At 38.5% G+C, this 19,495-nt stretch overlaps 1 protein-coding gene across 1 annotated transcript in view; it reads right to left on the bottom strand.

Moving 5' to 3' along the window:
* Nucleotides 1-4,811: 4,811 nt before the first annotated feature.
* pi4kab (phosphatidylinositol 4-kinase, catalytic, alpha b) overlaps nt 4,812-19,495 on the bottom strand; it is a 28,780-nt gene continuing 14,096 nt past the window's right edge. Inside the window, exons 21-54 of the mRNA XM_085367448.1 lie at nt 19,353-19,489; nt 19,128-19,261; nt 18,938-19,020; nt 18,780-18,850; nt 18,563-18,687; nt 18,393-18,474; nt 18,093-18,176; nt 17,327-17,416; nt 17,037-17,156; nt 15,907-15,999; nt 15,658-15,814; nt 15,418-15,545; nt 15,172-15,330; nt 14,681-14,832; nt 14,133-14,240; nt 13,912-14,039; nt 13,570-13,728; nt 13,417-13,496; nt 12,618-12,817; nt 11,796-11,886; nt 10,985-11,152; nt 9,667-9,720; nt 9,454-9,574; nt 8,708-8,837; nt 7,761-7,904; nt 7,585-7,655; nt 6,680-6,786; nt 6,469-6,573; nt 6,250-6,375; nt 6,025-6,145; nt 5,453-5,612; nt 5,286-5,375; nt 5,100-5,183; nt 4,812-5,008 (exon numbers count right to left, since the gene is read on the bottom strand). Coding sequence (XP_085223574.1) covers nt 4,957-5,008; nt 5,100-5,183; nt 5,286-5,375; nt 5,453-5,612; nt 6,025-6,145; nt 6,250-6,375; nt 6,469-6,573; nt 6,680-6,786; nt 7,585-7,655; nt 7,761-7,904; nt 8,708-8,837; nt 9,454-9,574; nt 9,667-9,720; nt 10,985-11,152; nt 11,796-11,886; nt 12,618-12,817; nt 13,417-13,496; nt 13,570-13,728; nt 13,912-14,039; nt 14,133-14,240; nt 14,681-14,832; nt 15,172-15,330; nt 15,418-15,545; nt 15,658-15,814; nt 15,907-15,999; nt 17,037-17,156; nt 17,327-17,416; nt 18,093-18,176; nt 18,393-18,474; nt 18,563-18,687; nt 18,780-18,850; nt 18,938-19,020; nt 19,128-19,261; nt 19,353-19,489 — 3,914 coding nt within the window. The 3' untranslated portion in view covers nt 4,812-4,956. The remainder of the gene's footprint in view (nt 5,009-5,099; nt 5,184-5,285; nt 5,376-5,452; nt 5,613-6,024; nt 6,146-6,249; nt 6,376-6,468; nt 6,574-6,679; nt 6,787-7,584; nt 7,656-7,760; nt 7,905-8,707; nt 8,838-9,453; nt 9,575-9,666; nt 9,721-10,984; nt 11,153-11,795; nt 11,887-12,617; nt 12,818-13,416; nt 13,497-13,569; nt 13,729-13,911; nt 14,040-14,132; nt 14,241-14,680; nt 14,833-15,171; nt 15,331-15,417; nt 15,546-15,657; nt 15,815-15,906; nt 16,000-17,036; nt 17,157-17,326; nt 17,417-18,092; nt 18,177-18,392; nt 18,475-18,562; nt 18,688-18,779; nt 18,851-18,937; nt 19,021-19,127; nt 19,262-19,352; nt 19,490-19,495) is intronic.

The following is a 19,495-nucleotide window of genomic DNA, read 5'->3' as shown; positions in this document are numbered from 1 at the left end:
TACTAAATACAGTGGAATATACCATTGTGATGGATTTAGTCTCACTGTGCGTGCTGGATGTGTGTGCATACACATGTATGTTTGTGTAAATGTTGGAAACAGTGACTCTGTGCTTTTCTTTAGTCATCACAACCTTAGATAACAAAACTGATCAGCGTCGGCAGCACAGACGAGAGGCTGCCCCTGCAAAATGCAGCCTCATAAAAAAAAAATGTGACCAATTACAAGGAGTTTTTTCCCCCTTCTGATAGTTTACTCAGCTGACAGTTTTAGTAGAAAGCTTAAGCACAAAAGTCTTTGCAATGAATGTTACCTTCAGGAAGGCTTTATAAATAAGTTCAGTTTTTTAAGAATGGCATTAAACAAACTGTAATTGTAGTTTGTTGTGTTTTTAGGAAGCTGTTCACTATTTTCCAAATATTCAGTTCTTGTATACTGCTGTACATGCAAGTGTAGGCGTGCAATCCAAAGATGGATTGGGAGGTTTGACATTAGCTTATTAATTGTAAACGGCAAAATTAGTGACTTAATATATATGCAAATTACAACATGTGCTATTAATAGACCAGCTGTCCATCATTGGGGAAACCTGCTTGCTGTCCTTTTAAACACCCATAATCTAAGCTAAGTCACGCAAACATCAGGGTGCAATGCATTTTGAAGTTGCACACAGAGCTAATTATGAAAGCAGTTTTTCTCACCCCAGATAGATGGGAATAATATTGAAGTTTCTGACTAAACTCAATGGCTTTCATCTGTTTCTATTTCTTCTATTTCTTCAGTAATAATTTGGTCTCGAGGTCTGTGAAGTAGGTAATATGATCCAGTAATCCATTCGAAGCTACAACGAAGGGCAGATACTATAGTATTTATTGGAAATTTCAAGGATAAAAAAAAGTAATAATAAAAATTTAAAGAAATGTGACTTTAGTGTGGCACTGGTTTCACCCATGAAAAAAAAATGAATCAGCACTGCTATTCGCCACCCTGCAGCCACTATTCCTGATTAGCTCCAGCTTCTCATTAAAAGGCCTAACTGTCTGCTCTGGGCATTTGGACAAATAGCCCTTTCTACTCAACTCCACTCCTCACATCTGTGATGGCTGGAACAATTGAGAGAAGAGTTAAATATTGCAGAGCACATGGCAGGCATGCAGGGCTGCTGACGTTCAGGAGGCACGAATATGTCACAAGGAAGCCTTCAGAGCGATACAGAGCCACATCATCTGTCTGTTTAGAGACAGACAAAGGAAAACACATCACAGGGTTTTCACCAGTTAGAGGCTCATCCAGAAAACCACAATGTGTGGTCAATTTCTAACACGTGCTGACATTTTTATACCAATCACTCCATCACAAGTAGCAACCTAATGGCATTTAGCATCCACAGACTAAGACATTAACTCAACTGCACTTCATACTGTCAGCATCAAAATACATCCAGTGTGAAATCCGTATCTAATGCTCAAAGCATCGTTCTCTTTTTGTGATTTTCCCCATTTGCACACATAAAACAAACAAAACATTATTTGAATGAAAGACAGATTGTGGGAAACAGATATGTGCCAGTCTGGTGTCATTTAGACACTTGCACTGAGTAATAGATGGACATTATGATGGCTCTTAGGTGCAAAATGCAACAATATAACACCAAATAAAACACAAAACAAAAAGCTAAAGACAACTTTTCACTAGCTTTTCTAAAGGGTCATTGAACATTTTGAAATCTTGTCTTTTCTGTTTTGCATTTTGCGTTTGTTGTTTTTTCTGTCTTATTGTGTTTTCTATAATAATGTGTTAGGGCCACAATAAATGTGAAAAAAATAAATGAAAATAAACGAATGAATATAGATAGATAGATAGATAGATAGATAGATAGATAGATAGATAGATAGATAGATAGATAGATAGATAGATAGATAGATAGATAGATAGATAGATAGATAGATAGATATACATACATATACATATATACATATATATACGTACAAAGATCCTAACTTTGAATCTCTTGTATGGTCAAGGTGTGTTGCAGTGATGCAGCAACATCAAAATTACATCAGTGTGTTCCTCTCCTGTGAATCAGTACACAATAAAATTTTAACCAAACAGAGTGTGACGAGTACACCAACATGTAACCATCAGCATCTTTTTTCCCACATTGAAATATGTAGACGTTTGATGAAAATCACTGCAAAAAAGTAGAAGAAAAAACTAAGCAAGTGTGTTGTCATGGGATCTTTGCCACAATCACTCACTGCATCTGACTGGTTGGTTCCAGCGTGTGCTGACCCTGAGCTGGTTCGGCTCGATCAGTCCCATCTGGTAATGCAACCAGCAGCCCACTCCAAATGTACTCTAAGCTGCAGTCTATAAAGGCTGCCCGTTTAAAAGTTACATAAATAAGTCACATAAGCAGACTTGGCTGAAACTTCATTTCTAAACAGAAAATTTAGATTATTTTTCCAACTTCATCTTTTATTAGCTGTCGGACTATTGTTTTTGACGCATGTGTCCGATTATTCACCTAGAGCTGCTGTATGAATCTGAAGTAAAACCTTGGTGTATTAGAGTATTTCATACGCTCCATACAGCAGAAACAGGAGTGTACAAGTTCACCTCCATTTAAAGTCAAGCTGCTGTCAGAGGGCACCATGTTCTCCAAAAGCAGAATCTGTCAGTGCATCTCTAAATGCTTGAAGCACACTTGAGGTCACTTTTATTAGAGGGAAAAGGTTTGGTAGCATTCTTGTTAGTGTGTTATGACAGAAATCAGCAGTATCTTTTTGAGCAGCTCGAGAACTTGGACACAGATTAAATGATGCCAGTATGTGCTGCCCTCTGGTGGATATACAACCAACTGTTAAATCAGGGCTTTTTAACAGAAACGAATCACAGATCGTCCCGTGATCACAGTACTATTTGTTGGCCACAAAAGTGATGGTTTCATGATAAAGTGATTATCCAATACTGGGTATATAGCACGCCTGTCATCTATGATACATTCACTACATGGTGGTTAGTGTGTATCTGTGATCAGTAATACAAGGTCGTGGTCTGGACTTTGGACATTGCAAAACCTTGATTATTTTCTTTTTCAGCCGTTGTGTTGCTGGATATTTGATATGAGGTGTTTGTGCTGATATGCTGTTTGGCTTTCACCAGTTGATGTGCTGTGCAAATGGCCAAATGTCTTAACTTTGTTCTCATCTGTCCTACAAGAGGAGAATTTCTCAGATGTAACTTTGCAAATCTACGCTGTTTGTTTTTAGAGATACAGCTTATTTGGTTCCCAGGAGAAAATGTATTTGCTCGATCTTTTCGTAATTGTACTTTAATGAACAAATAACAGCTGCAGCTCTTGGGGTTTATGCAGTTTCTTTACTGGCCTTGGGACAAATCTGCTGGGACATCCACTCCTGGGAAGACTGTGGCATTGTGTAAGTACACCTCAATGTTCCAGACCAGCAAAATGCCAAAACATCTGGTTTAATAGAGGTGCTCACACTTACTTGTGATCAGTTAATTAAGTGCATTTTACCAGGAGCACCTAGCTGCTACTTACTCTCTTAATTCCCATGGAAGCAGTCAGTTTTTAACAGGACTGAATAGAGTTGTTTTCACACGACTGTATCACTCTGACTCACTTCCCCTGCTGTTGGCTTTGTCTGAATTATTTCTTCAGTGCAAGTTAATCAACTTCTGTTCACTTGATCCTCTCTTGCTTGATAAGTTCTACCTAAAGAAGTCATACTGTAGCAAATCTGAGCAGTCAAATTGCACGATAAATCAATTTAAATATAAATATTGGCATTTTGCACCAATATAATCATATACTGCTTAATATTTTGTTTCAACTTTACAGTACCACCAAGTGTAACGCCTTCTGTTCTGGTCAGTTTGTTTCACAAGGCATCAAGAAATACTGTGATAATTCTTTATTTGATTTCATATCTTATGCATTCTCATTCAAAAGGCATGAAGATAGAAAAGGAGACAGAAAATGGGTCATGGCTATAAATATATAAAGAGGCAAAATCTTTACAACCAGTAACAATACATGAAGGCTTACGCTGACCGTACAGAAATGGGGCACGGCACTGTGGATTGCTAAAATATCTTTGAACAAAAGCCACATTGGACACAGGCTACATGGTAGTTAACATTTAACTTCATGCAACTGCCCAACAATGAAGCTGTGCCTTACCTTCACAGACAAACAATAGAAAAGACTGACTTATAACCATTTATTACCCCTCCCCATTTGGCAATGCTAAATATACAAATCTCAGCCCCAGTGTTTCCCAGAACATGTGAGCATCATTTCTTCTGTTGAAAGTGGAAATATGAAAAATACATACAGTGTAACTCACGTCTATACAGTCAAGTCTCACTGTAAATACAAGTACCATGCCACAGATCAAAGTACTCTGACTGGTCCATTAAAAAGAGAAGCACAGTAGTACAGTCAAGTACGAGATGACAGAATAGGCCACAATGGTCAGAACTGAAACTGGTCTACTTTAGCTACTTTAAGTATCCAATTACATTTCAAACCCCACCTTAAAATCAACAGAAAGCACATTCACGGACATTATAAATTATTTAAATTTGGCACAAATGCTAATAAAGTATTTTACTTAACGTGCAGATTAACAAGCATTTTTTTTTCTAAGTACACAGAGGTCAAGATGCCAGTGCAATAGAATAATAATTAATAATATAATTGATTTTCATATGACATAATAAATAAGAGAAAATGCAATGTAAATGTAAAGCAAAGACATTTTTATAATTAAACAAGACGCTGAAACAAACAAGGGACAGCAGCCAACAATCAGCAAAAACAGTGAGCCACAATCTTCATTGGTGAACATCATCAAAGGCACACACGCAAACTCACGCACGCACACACTATGTACCAGCCAATATATGCACATGCTTAGGCACAAATGTTTAATATGGAATCTGGTTTTGGTAATACTGGAGCATGTCGTAGGTCCTACTCCTGTTTAACACAAAGGGAAAAAAAGAAGGATGCAATCAGAACTCTATATATACATATTTTTTTCTTAAACATAGAAATAAAATCTACCAACCTGTTGCTGAGGAAGCAATTCTGGATGACTTTGATGATGAAAGATGCTGCATCTTTTTCACTCAACCCTGGGTTGAATCGCTGCCTAGATGAGGAAACAAGATTTTTAACAACAACAGCAACTAGCATTGAAGGTTCTAATCAGCTTATTCATATCAGCACGAAATGCAAAAACATTCTCACTCACTTGAGCAATTTGATGGTCTGTCCTCTGAAGCAGGGAAGACCCGTGTCCAGCATGAGCGTGACCAAGGAGACGACTGCATCCATGTAGGGCCTGATTCACCACAGAAACTCGTCTTAATGTTACATGTTACTATTCAAAGATCAGTTATTATTTTCTACAGCACTCACCTGACCGCCAGGTATCCCCTAACGCACATCTCCATGAACCACTTGAAGGGTGTCGCCTCCATTTTTCCACCCATGATCATCACCATTTCATCGGTTATCTTGATATCTGGCTCCCAGCCGAGGTTTCCACCGGGAGAACTTTCAAACATGAACCCAAAGTCTGGAAACAAATAAGCACACAGATGTAATTTCAATAAATTAATAGTTTTTTAAAAAAAATAGGAGTTTGGTTGGGAAAAGATAATTTTATGTAAAATTTATACAACTATGAATATTCAGAAGAGTTTTCACAAACTGCAGTCAGAACTTTGGATGAAAGCCATCTTTTACATTTTTCTAAAGCATTTTTCTCTATGCCACACAGTAATTGCTTTTTATTGATGTTTAAATGTTTGTAGAGCCTTAAAATTCTTTTAAGAATGATAAACTACTAAACAGCTGGACTTTCATCATAGATTAGTGAGACACAGTTCATGGGAAAAAACTGGCAATTTTACTTGAAAATCAAAAAAAGCAACCGAAATGACAGTTTCAATAAGAGAACCACACAGAGAAACACACTGAATACACACCAATGTGAATGAGGTGGCCCTGGCTGTCCAGCATGATGTTGCCATTGTGTCTGTCTTTTATTTGCAGCAGGAAGAGCAGCAAGCTGTAAGCTGCCATACTGCGAATGAAGTTGTACCGTGCCTGAAAGGACAAGAGTTGGAGGGAATATGAAAAAAATCTGTCAATAGGAAAATGGTCTTTTAACTGACAGATTACTAGAAAAAAAACTAAGATTCAGTATTTACCTTCTGGAAGGCTAGAGTGGATTCATCTCCGTACTGGTTCCTGAAATAGTCGTACATGCCAAAGTCTGTCTGTCGGCCCAGTTGGTCACGAGACTTGCAGTCAGGGATGCACTCAATCACTCCACACTGTGGCACAACATCGGAAAGAGGAGGAATAAGAGGAAGTATAGATTTGCACATTCAGTAGTTCATGTAAGGAAGGAGTTGGTGTGAACTTACTCCTGGAGCAGTGGCCACCACCCTGTACGGAAACACATAGAGGTCAAGGCCCACCATCTGGAAGATGTTCTTAAAGAGGCTGATGATCTGAAGGGCCAGCATGTCCTGTGAACACAAATCAGCAAATAGTAGAGAAAATTAAATCGGGCTAAAATAGAGATAGCAATGATAATTAGGGAGAGGTTAATTATCAGGAGTATGAAAGTGAGACCTGTCTGCAATCATCTCCAACTTTGAAGATGGCTGCCTGCCAACAGATCCTCTTTGCCTCCTCTTCACTCTTCCCCTCATCCACCGAATCGGAGCGACACAGTAGACCTGAGGGAGAAACGTTATGGCACACTTTTAATCTCAGCGCAACTTTAATAAATATTTGTACAGCAGTTTTAATGCACCTTAAAGATAAGCGTACATATCTAACAAACAAACACACAGTCAGACACATGATCGTACACTCATCCTTCAAACAGATTCACACACACACACAAGAGGCAAAAGAATAATGGGCGAAAGATTAAGGAAGAGCTAATTCTTAGAAATTAGTTTTCAGCAGTCATTTAAAACAAAGCACAAATGTATCTGAATCTATTAGATTTAACAAATATTACAATTATGTATAAAGAAAAGAGATATGAACCAAGGATTAAGCCCTGGGTGATTCCACATACGGGTGGTGCTGACGACGACATACACTTGTTAATATGAATTCTGATGTGTCTGTCAGATAAGTGTGACGAGAACCACATGACCAGTTTCAGAAGCATTAAAACTACTCCCTATCCCCTGTTCACTCAGAAATTGTGTTTTGGTCCTTACTGCGCTCGAGCTTCATCATACAGAATAATGCCTGTTTAGAGTTTGAGTCTAAGATTTGCATCAATAACACAAATTATCTGAAAGCCAATCCCAGTCCAATAGATCTAACTAAAGGAAAATTAAAACCCTGCATTACACACTGAAGAGAGACTTTAAGTGATGCAGGACTAATCTTGTAACCAGTAAACACTTTATGATTGGAGGAACTTCAGTTAATTTGTAACAAGTTAACTGAAACATACATTGTTGTGCACAGCAGAGCAGCACATGTTTGAAAGAGCCCTTTAACATAACCAGTACCTTCTTTTTCCAGCTCAATGACTCCACACCTCTTAACTTTGAATTTGGCCAGGTAGGGAGCCTTGGCAGCACTAAACAAAAACACAAAGAGTAGAAGAGCATATTTTTACACTTTAACATTTCACTGTTTTATTTTAATTCTAAAAAAAAATGTAAAAGTTGGTTAGTATGCCCACCTCTGCATAGGAGTACCAGATTTGTAATCTATATCCAAAACTATGGCCTCTGGGTTACTGGGCAGATAACAGCCAGGCTGGACTTTGATCTGTGACATGGCTTCCAGACAGGCCCTCTTCCTCTCCTCTCCTTTGGGAAAGGGTCTGACAAGGACAAACAAAACAACTTAAACTCACAGAGTTACAACACTTGTAGGTCTATTACCTCTGTTACTTAGAAAAGCATGCATGGGTATCTCCATGAATGACTCCAGATCATATGTGACAGCCAGGCTCTGCTGTTAACCACAGAGGGGAGCTGCCAGGATAGAGTTTTGAAGTCAGGGGACAGACCCTTCTCCCCTGGCTTGTTGCAATTAGTGCTGTAATAAGGGCAGAGGGGAATTTCCCAACCTCTAGTGGCCTGACAAAACACTCTCTGTATCAAGGTTGTCAGAAAACAGCTCATCAGCTGCAGAGTGTACACACTAGTGGACAGGCGGTCGGGGGCTGGGGAAACACAGCATAGCCTGTTTTCCAAAATTAAGTATGATGGGAGTGACAGCGAAGCAACAAATAGACAAATAAATGAACAACAAAGGGATTTAAAGAGCAGAACACTGGAGCCAGGGGAAGGAACAAAGCTTCTTGGCTCATGGGAATAAGTGTTATCACTTCATGAACACTTTGCAGATTACCAAGAGGGCTTGGATCTTTTTAAACAGAAAGGCTCAACTCCAGCAGTTACTTTGAAATCTCTGAAAAAAGTCAGAACATTAACTTGATATTTTTCATCTTTTGTCTCAGGTGTTCATGAGTTTTGAGATTGAGGAACATAGTTAAGGACAAAAGAAGAAAAAATAACTTAAGGAAGCAACACTGTAGCAAAAGTTCACTTTGGAAACTCCCTAAAACGTAAACAACTTAAAATTCATAAAAGCACAGTGAAATAAATAGTGTTTTCATACTTTATAATGGCTGACACATTGGTTATTTCATTGAAGAAGTCAAACTCCCTCTGGTAGAAGTCTTTGGCCGGGCCAGACAGTGAATTGATGATCTCCTCCACCATCTGTTCCAACAGTTCTCCTATGTCAGCTGCAGGACAGAAGATCTTGAGTTTTTGCAACTGTAACAACATATTGCAATATTTACACTGAACATTTCACATCTGGTAGTTGCAGCAACCAAATGGTCACCCAGAGGTTGAACATGCAATACTTTCAATGGCAGATTGCCTGGTGAAGGTTGCCCAACCTCCAGACAAACCGGTGAAGGTTTGCAAATAACTTCCATGCCAACTGGTTGTATTCTGGTTATAATCCTATATAAAAGAAAGGCTATGCATTTATGTCATTTTGCAGTTAAATCATAATCCTGCAGCAATCTGCAAGGTTCTGTAGTTAATACGATAGCAAAAGATTTGTGGTTTCTGAAGATGTAACATGGGTAACCACTGTATTCTCATAAAGAGATTGCATGTGATTTCCAAGTTGACCCAAACTGACAGAAGACCGTCTTTATTAATGTTTTATCGCCATCTTGAGGCACCAAGATGCTTTGGAGAAAACATCAGACTGTGAGTGGTCACAGATGTGGTCTGGTCCATTTCAAAAGGCAACAAGATTATTGGTCATTGCACATGTTCTAGACCCACTGCTTTTTTTAGTGTGAGTGTGGCATAGTGAAGAAATAATGAAGGTGAGCATCTCACGATCTTTTTGGTTTCCTTCCTCATCCAGGTATATGTTCGTCTTCATGTTCCAGATGAACTGGTGAGCCAGCAGCTGAGACTTCTGAGCAGCCCACAGGATGTACTCTCTCACATAACCCATCTGCACCAGGATGCAAACAGGGAAATTCGATCATTTATTCATGTTACGAGGGCTCTGAATGTATTTGCTGACTCAGAAAATATGATAATTACCTTGTCATAACGAAGAGCTTGTACAATTTGAGGAATGTAAAACAAAATGGCATCCTAAAAAGAGAATAAAAACAAAAAGTAATTAACACTACACCAACAATTTAGCTTATTACAGTAAACTTCACTCAAACGTCATTTCTAATCATGTTTAAAGGAAAGGAAATTTGTAAGGGGAAATGAAGGTACGGTACTTTCCCAACCCTTTTTCATCAGATAACCTAAAAACCGTCTATCATGCATATAAATCTTCTTTAATATCAACATTAGAAATAAAATAAAACTATAAATTTTCTGTAAACTGCATCTGGACAACCATTAGCCCACCACTACTCAATTGTAACTGTAGCTACTGTATTTAAACTGTTATTCTTGAGGTTTTTTCAAACTGATAACATCATTTGTCGATCTATAGCAGCCATTACCAAAGTCGAGCCGTGGCCCACTTAAATCCAGAAAACCCCATGGGGCCCACCCAATCTTAATCTTCACTCTAATCAAAATACAACAGAAAGTGATGTGTTTCCTTAAAAAGGAACACAGGCGGTTGGCTATAAATTGCTAATGCAACCGAGTTATCTGCAAAGTGTTATGGCTAATGTGTGACCCACCTGCCACAGGGAGGTGGGGCACACATTTCACGAACCTCAATGAAAGAGCAGTAAATTTAGGTGAGAGTAATATCACAAACTACCTCCTATTACCCAAAAAACAATTTTTATTCACTTTTTATATAAATAAATGAATAAATGTTTATAAATCTACATACTTGTAATTTCTTCCTGAATTTCTCTTATTAATTTGTCCCACCAGGAGACCTCACCCCACGGTTTGGGAATCATTGATCCATACAATTAACTTACATGATCAACTAGCTATACATTTGTTCATCCATTTAAATGTACTGTTTTCCACTGGAAGTTCAACTTCTACCACCATGTTTGCAGATGTGGAATTGTTATTTGAAGGCCCTGTCTCTCTCCTATAATTTCTATGGTTAACCTACACTGTTATCCCACACTTTAATAACTTATTTTAACTGTTTATCCGACCGTATTAACTGTTTTCAAGTTTAATTGTTTGCCGACAGTATCAGATGTTATTTTCAACTGTTAAACCAGTCCCATGAGATTTATGGCTAACTATCCACTCACTTTTTAACCATCTAGTTAACAGTTATGAATTTCCTGTTGCTGCTCATTTCAACACTTTATCCATTTCTGGTAGTCAAATCTTAACTTTTCTTGAATTAACTGTAACAGCTGGGTTCATCTTTACACCCATGTGAAAAAAATGAAAATAATTGTATATCTCTACACACGGGAGGAAAGGAGCGGAGCACTTTGACCCCATACTGGGCTGTGAGGGGATGAGGAGGGTACATGGACGAGAAGTAGGATAGTCCAGTTGGTGGATCTGCTGGAGCCCAGCACAGGATATGACTCAGCTCTGGAGAATCAGCATCAATTGTGTGCCATGTCACCAGAAACTGCAGAAAAACATCAAAAAGTATTAAAATTGAATCCACCCAAAGGTGGATTACTATGATAGGTCCCATATAATGTATCACAGAATCAGCCCTGATTGTGTGCTAACTAGCCACCAGAGGAAACTGTGTTTATTAGTTACTAAATTAACTGGAATAAACAAGTATGATCTGTCAAAGAGCATTATCTGCAAAATCACAGTGGTCATTGGGGAAAGCTGTGTTTTTCCTCCACTGCTCCTTCTTTAAACAGGTACAAGACTCATTAAGAGTTCAATCACGCAAAACTAAACACAAAGGACTGAAGAGGGCTGGAGGGAAAACGATTACTCAATAACACAATTTCTCATGTGACACTATAGCCACTTAAAAAAAAACACTAAGTGACAAACAAAAACTTTTTAGTTTGTTCATAAAATGTGTTAGTTTCATGATGACAGTTACTGTGTCAGTGGTACTTTGTTCTGGAGGTTTAAGCCTTTACTGAAAACCAGCTGAGTTACAGTACTTTAAACCATTCACTCTAAGTTTGTTCTTGCACACATGATGTTTGCTCGACACTAAAATAAAAGCATCATGAATTAAACCAAACAGACAATTGTCACAATCCACCTGGTGGTTTGTGAAGACAGGTGGTAGATCTCACCTTGACTGCCTCAGGAACGTCACACACAGCAGCTGGATCCATTCGCACTAAACGAGTCACCTCAGAGACAATAGCCTCTGTGTTTTTGAACCTGAAACAAAATAAATAAATAAAAATCAATAAATGGCTTATGTCTATCCATAAATGACACATGACACTTACCTTATTTCAACAACAAAATTATTTAAGTTGCTAAACAAGCCAAAGTCAGCCATCTGTTGCTGTCTCATGTTATTTTAAAGCAGTTTCATGGCCAATGAGTTTTTTTCCCTTGATGTTTTATTCATATTTTGATATTTAATTACCAATAACTAGATTTTTAATTTAGCAATGGTGAAGATGAGTGTCAGAGGTGACTTGCGACAGCAAGAAGTGCAAGAATGAAAGGGAAGAATTTACAAAAAAAAAAAAAAAACTGTTAGTGAAAACTGCCATCATGTACGGTTTGGAAACGATGGCACTGACAAAAATACAGAAAGCCAAGGTGAACATGTGATGTTAACATTTTCAGTGGGAGACCAAGATGGACAAGACTAAAAATGAGTCTCTCAGAGGGACGGCTCAGTTTAAGCATTTTAGAGACAAAGTCAGAAAGGCGATGCTGAGATGGTTTGGACATGTGCAGAGGAAGGATGGTGGATACACCAAACATTATTTTATTATTTCAGAATTTAAAACAAGATTTTTTTTTTTTTAATTTATGCTTTTTACTTTAACTGTTTTCTGTTGAACACAAGCATTCAAGTTTTTCAAATTTTCAAATTAGACAGAATGTATTACATTTATGAAACAGGATGCAAAGCACTTTGATGTTCTGTGTACCTGGCAGGCAGCTGGAGGGCAAGGTAGGGTGCTATGCTCCACGCTAGATTGACGTTGTCCTTCCACTGTTTCTCCGTCAGACTGATGTATCTGGATCTCCAGTTAGCAATACTTGTCTCCACTGACTGTTCTGTAGTAATGGCAAGCTCTTGAGTGGATAAGGGATTGTACCATATTGTCAGCCGCTCAATCTCACTGGCCTGGAAAGAAACATACAAGTTTAGATCAGTTGGATTTCATGTAATTTGCATTATGAAGATTGTGAAACATAAAGTAGCTAAAGTAGAAGCCCAAATTAAAAAGATGACCTATTATGCTTATTTACATTTGTTATTATTGAACTCCACTTGAATGATTTCCAGTTCAATTTAACCCTTATTTATGTCATTCAAGTTTATTGTCTCCCTGAAACAAGTTCCTCAATGTTCAAGCCACTCTCCCTGCAAGTCAACTACTTCTTACTGGCTGCCCAGTCAGAGAGTTTGAAGAGCAGACAAGTGGAACTGCTGTGCCTGAACTGACCATATTAAGGCTACCCGCTGTCAGTGACATCATGCAGAACCAAGAGTAGAAAAAAAAGTCTAAAACCTGAGCTTATGGCTCATAGAGAATACTTGTATATACTCTGACTTCAGGATTTTTACATTTTATTCATGTTTAATATAATCATGCAGCACTGTAACAGAAAAAGCATAATAGGTCAACTTGCAACTATCTATTCATAAAAAGAAAAATATACTAAAGCATGCGCTTCACTTTATTGCCACATATTTGTGAATAATAATACTTGTTGAAATACCAGTAAAGCCAGAAGAAGAGTCCTGCGTTTCATGTAATACTTGTGCAGCTGGGTGCCTCTATTGCTTTTTTTAGACAGTCCTGAAATGTATAAAGAAAGAGTGGTGAAAAAGAAGTCACTGCATATATAATTTTAACACACTGCGTGTTTTACCTGATTTCTTGGATATGGTGGACATCCCTGAGGACAGAGGGTATGTGTTGATCCATCCCTGAGCGACCTGCTGCCTCTGACCCACTGCTACATCGAGACTGCTTCGGCTGTCTGTCACTGCCACTACAGACAGGCTGTTCACAGACATGTCTTGGGGATCTGTGTAACAATAAATACCATCAGGCCCAGATCTAAACATCAAAACATAAACTTTAAGAAAATAATACTGATGACTGAAATCCTGTGACTGTTTTTTTCTGTTCAAAGCATCAGTATAACATCACAGAGTGATGACAATGGCTGTACAAAATAGTAATTCATTAATAATTACTGAAGATATACCTGGAGGAACCAGCTGGTTGGCAGTCAGATATTTCTTGTCAGACTGCAGGCTGGCATAAAACTTGATCATTATACTGATGTCTTCTCTCAGCCTTTTATCTGTTTGAGTTGGAAATCTGGGAGCAACACTACACAGAAACAAACATAAAAATAAGTCATTAAACAGCTTTAAAGACACTAAACAGAGTTTTCTTTATCGCAAATAAAACTAGTTTAATTACCTGAAGTAATCAAAAGCTGTGGAATAGATTTTTTCTCGCAGTACGTTCCTGATGGTAGCATTTGTCACCACATCAGCATGCAGAAGATTAAGACCAAGAGTCAACAGCCTGAAATAAAGCAACAGTTTAGGATTATGCATATGGCGATGCTGCTGATAGATTAGAATAGAATAGAATAGAATAGAATTCAACTTCATTGTTATTGCACATGTTACAAGTACAAGCCAACGAAATGCAGTTTGCATCCATCCAGAAAGTGTTTTAGCAATAATATAGATTTAATACAGAATATAGATCTATTATAGGTATGTTACAACGTACACGGTATGAAGGTGTGTTCTGAGTATACTATAACTATAAGTATGTACAGGCTATAGCCGTAGTGAGTGTACAAGCTATGTACAGGCTATGAATAGGTTATACATGTAGTTAAAAATATGAAAACTATACAGATTGTAGATTACAATTGTCTATTTATACTCGCAATTGTATAACAGTTGTATTTGTAAACAAATACTATGATTGCCACAGTATTTCAAAGTAAACACCTGAATCTTGGTCCAATGGCAGCAATATGTTTGTTTATGCTGCTTTTGGATCCTCCTACATTCAAAGACAGAGATCGCTGTAAAATGGCGGTGAAAATCTCCACTTGGTCAGCACTGGAGTACTTGGCTATCTCGAACCTCTGCACCAGAAACTTGAAGAAAGAAAGAAAAAGAAAATGTTTATGTTTCCAACCTTTACCAGTTTGTAGAAACAAATAAGCTTTGTAGGTGATGAGATCCAAAATTCTTGGGCTGATCGACTCTTCCAGATGTAGCATATTAAAATAGATTTAAAAACTGATCAGTATTGACCTACAATATGCTGGACTCACTCAGCACCGTCTTTAATTAGATATCTATCCATTAAAAGTCAGGACAAGTGATGAAAAACATTCAGCAAAGAAACAGTTCAAAAGCAGCTAGATGGCCACATTACTTTTAAAAATGAACATTAAACAGCAAACAACACAATATTATTCTGTATAACTGACCTCTATCCAGAGGAAGTGAGGCACGACATCAGGAGCACAGGGTGTAGGTTGACTCTCCTCTGAGACAGCCAGAGGGCCAGCCTCGACCTTAGCCTCCAAGAATAAACCCATTTTCAGCTCTACTGTCATCTGCCAAGCTCCTGCCATTTCACGCATGAACTAAGAAGAAACATTAAAGATAATCAACTTAAACTAAACATGCATTCATGTAATTATTTAAACGATTTTAAGAGAAGTGACACATACTGGCACTTCCACCCCATTGTGCGCAGCCAGTAGCCATTCCCAGCAGGCAATGGCAGTTTCCATGCCATGTTCTGTAAACATCTTCAGAGGAGACCAACAAAGATGGTGCAAGAGCAGTGGATCGCAGTCTGAAAGCCAGACATAAAAACAAGAAAATTACTAATGAAAAGTGAACTTTATATAATAATTAAATGAATAAATAAATAACAGGCGTGATTTAAGAGAAGCAGAGCTGCTCACTTTTGGTAGTTATAAGGAGGGCAGCCATCTTGAACATGGCCTGGGTGAAGGCCTCGGGGTCTTTTTTATCTAGAGCACTGGTCATCTGATGGATCATCAACTTGTTGAGATCCGACTGGCTGTGAGTCGCCTCTGAGAACTGGATCATACCAGCCACCTAGACAGTACATAAAAAAGACAGGAGATAGCATCAGAGAGCAGAAGAGAATAGGAGTAGCTGTGCTTTTAAATATTCCCAGTATAGTTTACCTCTCCTGTGTACCGGTTTCGCAGATTGAGTGACGCCATGAAGTTGGAGTAGTCTTTTTTCACACATGCTGGTCTCTCTGTCAGCTGGGTGGTCTGAAGGGGGGAAAAAAACACAATGTAACTGCCAAATAACTGCATGGAAACTATGGAAGCATGAGCGACAGCTTTAATGTCACACTTGGATATACTGAGGGTGTCATGCCTGAGGCCTTTTTCTCTGTATTTAGTGATCAGACCAACCTGAGGGAAAGCAGCCTATGGTTGGGCACATGGTGGAGGACAGTACCGGCATAACCAGTAAGCCAAATGGGCAACCAGCCAGCCAGCCAACCAACCCACCAGTCCATTGCAGGTAAGTAACCAGGTAACCAGCAAATCCGTACACAGGCCAAGCAACCAGGTAGGTAGTTCGGTGCAGTTTAATAAAGACAAAATACAACAAATGAAGCAAATGAAAAGACAGATATAGCAGAATGCAGGCCCAAAGAAAATATAAGAAATGCCTAGCAAGCAAAATAATGTCACACAGACTAGTAAGCATGCACACATGAACATAGACATCTACAAATTGTTTAAAAAGCAACTAAATAAAACACACAAGCTATATGTGCACAACAAAAAAAAATCAACAAGGACCTTTTTCTGAATACAAACAAAAAGCCGACGTCTTTGGCAAAGCTGCTAAATTGCACATGGCATGTTAAAAAGCACTTTATGTTGGACAGCTGTTAATGAGCATTCAATCAACAAACCTGGGAGGCCATTTAGAATTAAACATTCTTAGTTTGCAGTTTGCTCCAAGTACAGTGTGTTACTAAAATGCTCTTTCTCCTGTCATCTACTGTGCTCTAAGAATTCTGACTACACATATCTTTGGTAGAACTGTGTCTTTGCACTAATTTGCATCTAAACTATATATTAAAAAAAATACCGTATTGGTTTAGTGAATGTTATCTTTCTGCAGAATTGCTAAAATGCAGTAGATTCTATCTCACCATCAGTTTGGTTCATTTTGTCTACATTTATCTTGACATTTAGTTGGGGGTTAAATCCAATATTTACAGTATGATAACTGCGGTGATCAGAAGGATTTGTGTGAAGCCGTGGCTGTAAGTGTATCTGTGACTCACGCCTAGTGTAGTACTCTGTCTGTTGTAGCCTGCAAAGTGAAGTATGCTCTCTGTGGCCATTGCAAGGCCAGTGTGCTGTGACAGTCCTGACACCCAGATCTGATGCTTGTTCAGATACTCCTGCAAGAAAAATCGAAATAGCAGATATGACAAGAATCATTTACAGTCACTTATGCCTTGTTTACTCAAAGTAAACACTCCTTTTCAAAATGCAGAGGTAAAAGTTAATTGCTTGCTTAAAATAAATTAATAGTGGCCATCTATTAAATAAAAACTTAAAAGAAACTAACCTGTAGGTGGGACTTTGTGACCGAAGGAGCCCATTTCATTGCTTCTTTCAGGATCTCACCACAGCGAGCAGCAAAGTCTTTTACTATGCTCTAAAAGGAGTTGGGAAATAAAGGCATAGTGCTACTTTATTAAGAACAAGAGTGGCAATAATATTCAATATTTAGTATTTACTGTTATATTCACATAGATCATTGCAATGATGTTGTTTATTATATTGCTCTCTTTTTCTTTGCTTGTTTTCTCTTTTTTCTTTCTCAACAGGTGATCCAGGTGATTGATATGTGTATTTTTTGTCTGTTTGTTTTGTTGGTTTTTGTTTTTTTGCCCTTCATCACCGTTCCTCTTCCCCGCTGTTTTTCTTTCCCTACCTCTCTTTCTTTCTCCCTTTTCTTTCCCCCAGTCTGTCTGTCCCGTGTGTAGCAAGTGAAAATAAAATAAAATAAACAAAAATAAACAAAAGGTGAATCAAATAGACCGATACGGCAAGGCCGGGATGGTTCATTTGGTAAAGTAAATTCATTGGGCATCTTTCTTCTGATGGCAAAAAGAGTGGCGGACATTCACTGAGTAAAATAAATTCTAGCACAAACCAAATGCCACTTGTTTATTTAACTTCTACATTTTTTTAAGAGCCCAAACCTCAGTCCACCATTAAAATACAGTTTACACTTGATATGATAAAAAAGAACTCTCTCCCTACTATTGTTGAAGCCCATACTGTGCTGTCCTCTAGTGGTCAGAAGTGTAATAACAGCCCAAACTCACCTCTCTGGCTTCGTATGTGTCAGGAACAGTGATCCTGTATGGGGTGTCGGGAATGTCATAGTATGGCTGGTCCTTATGAATGTCCTAAAGTAAAGGAGAATACATTTTGTTCACATGAAGTCTATATTTGCATCTATTTAAACACTTCCATGAGATCTAACTTAAAACCTCTTTTATTCGACCACAGCACACCGACTTGCTGACTCTGCATTATGTTATCGGTACAGGGACCGAGAACCAGGCACTCAAACAGAGAACCTGGCACTCTGTCTATCACATCAACCCTCTCCTCATACTCACAGCACTTAGTGACAGAGAGAGTGTCTGCAGAATGTCCAACATGGTCTTTAACACACGACCGCTCCAGAGTAGATGAGGGAATCTGGTTCAGAAAGAAGGATGTAAAAATACTTAGAAAAAATGATAAGCGAGAAAAAAGCAGACAAGGTAACTAAATGATTTCTACTCACGTCTCAGCCAAACCAGAGAGGTATTTGTCTGCTACTCTGCGGATCCTCTTGTGGGTATGATTAAAGTTCACCAACAAGAATTGGGCATGACGCTCTAATTCTTCTTCGTGTTCTTTGGTCTTTGCCTGAAAACATTAGAAACAAAATGATTTTTTAAAATCTGAACTTAATTAAATGTTGCAAGCTCCACATATTTTACTATTTAAATACCCCCTACCTTCTCAGCCATCATCTGAAGGAAAACATCAAATACCTTGTCGCCAACACAAATGATGCACTGCATCATGCCTGCAAAAAAGGAAAACTGAGAAAATGGGTTCCATATATTAAAAAGACAACAGGATGATTAAATTGATTCGGGCACAAAGCTCTCACCAGATTTGTCTTTCTGGATGGCTTTGTCTTCAAAGTATCGAAACATGACCTGGAACCTATCAGGATCATTGGATCGCAGCATCCTGAGAGAGATAACAGGAGGAAATTATATTTTTGCACATTTTGACCTCGCTTAAGCAATCAAAGTGAGAAAAGATAAGGAAATTAAGCTCATGCCAATAGAGCTGACCTCATGTATTCTAATCGGTAGACGGAGAGCAGGTATGTGGACATGGCAAAGTCTAGCTTGTTAATGAGGGCAGACCCTTCAGGAGGTGGGTCAAGGAGATTGCTGATGGTTGCCCGCAGTTCACTCAACTCCGCCTGGAGGAAAAAAAGATTTGAACACCTAAAGATTCATTCTGGTATTCCTTTAATTAAAAAAAAATAATCAAAACTATTTTGAACACTGTACCGGGGTGACTGTGTCGTTTTTCAGAGCCGAGTTGTACTGTAGCTCAGACCGCAGAGGTTCTCCACTGGGGAAGGTGAGAAGAGGAGACTTGGTAGCAATCTCACACACACCTTCATACCACTCCTCTGGCCAAAGCCCTAAAA

Source organism: Diplotaxodon limnothrissa, linkage group LG12 (assembly GCF_057381915.1).
Source record: "Diplotaxodon limnothrissa isolate DT_005_m linkage group LG12, D_limnothrissa_male_GT1.1, whole genome shotgun sequence".
Classification (NCBI taxonomy): Eukaryota; Metazoa; Chordata; class Actinopteri; order Cichliformes; family Cichlidae; genus Diplotaxodon; species Diplotaxodon limnothrissa.
This window is presented reverse-complemented; position numbering and strand designations above follow the sequence as displayed.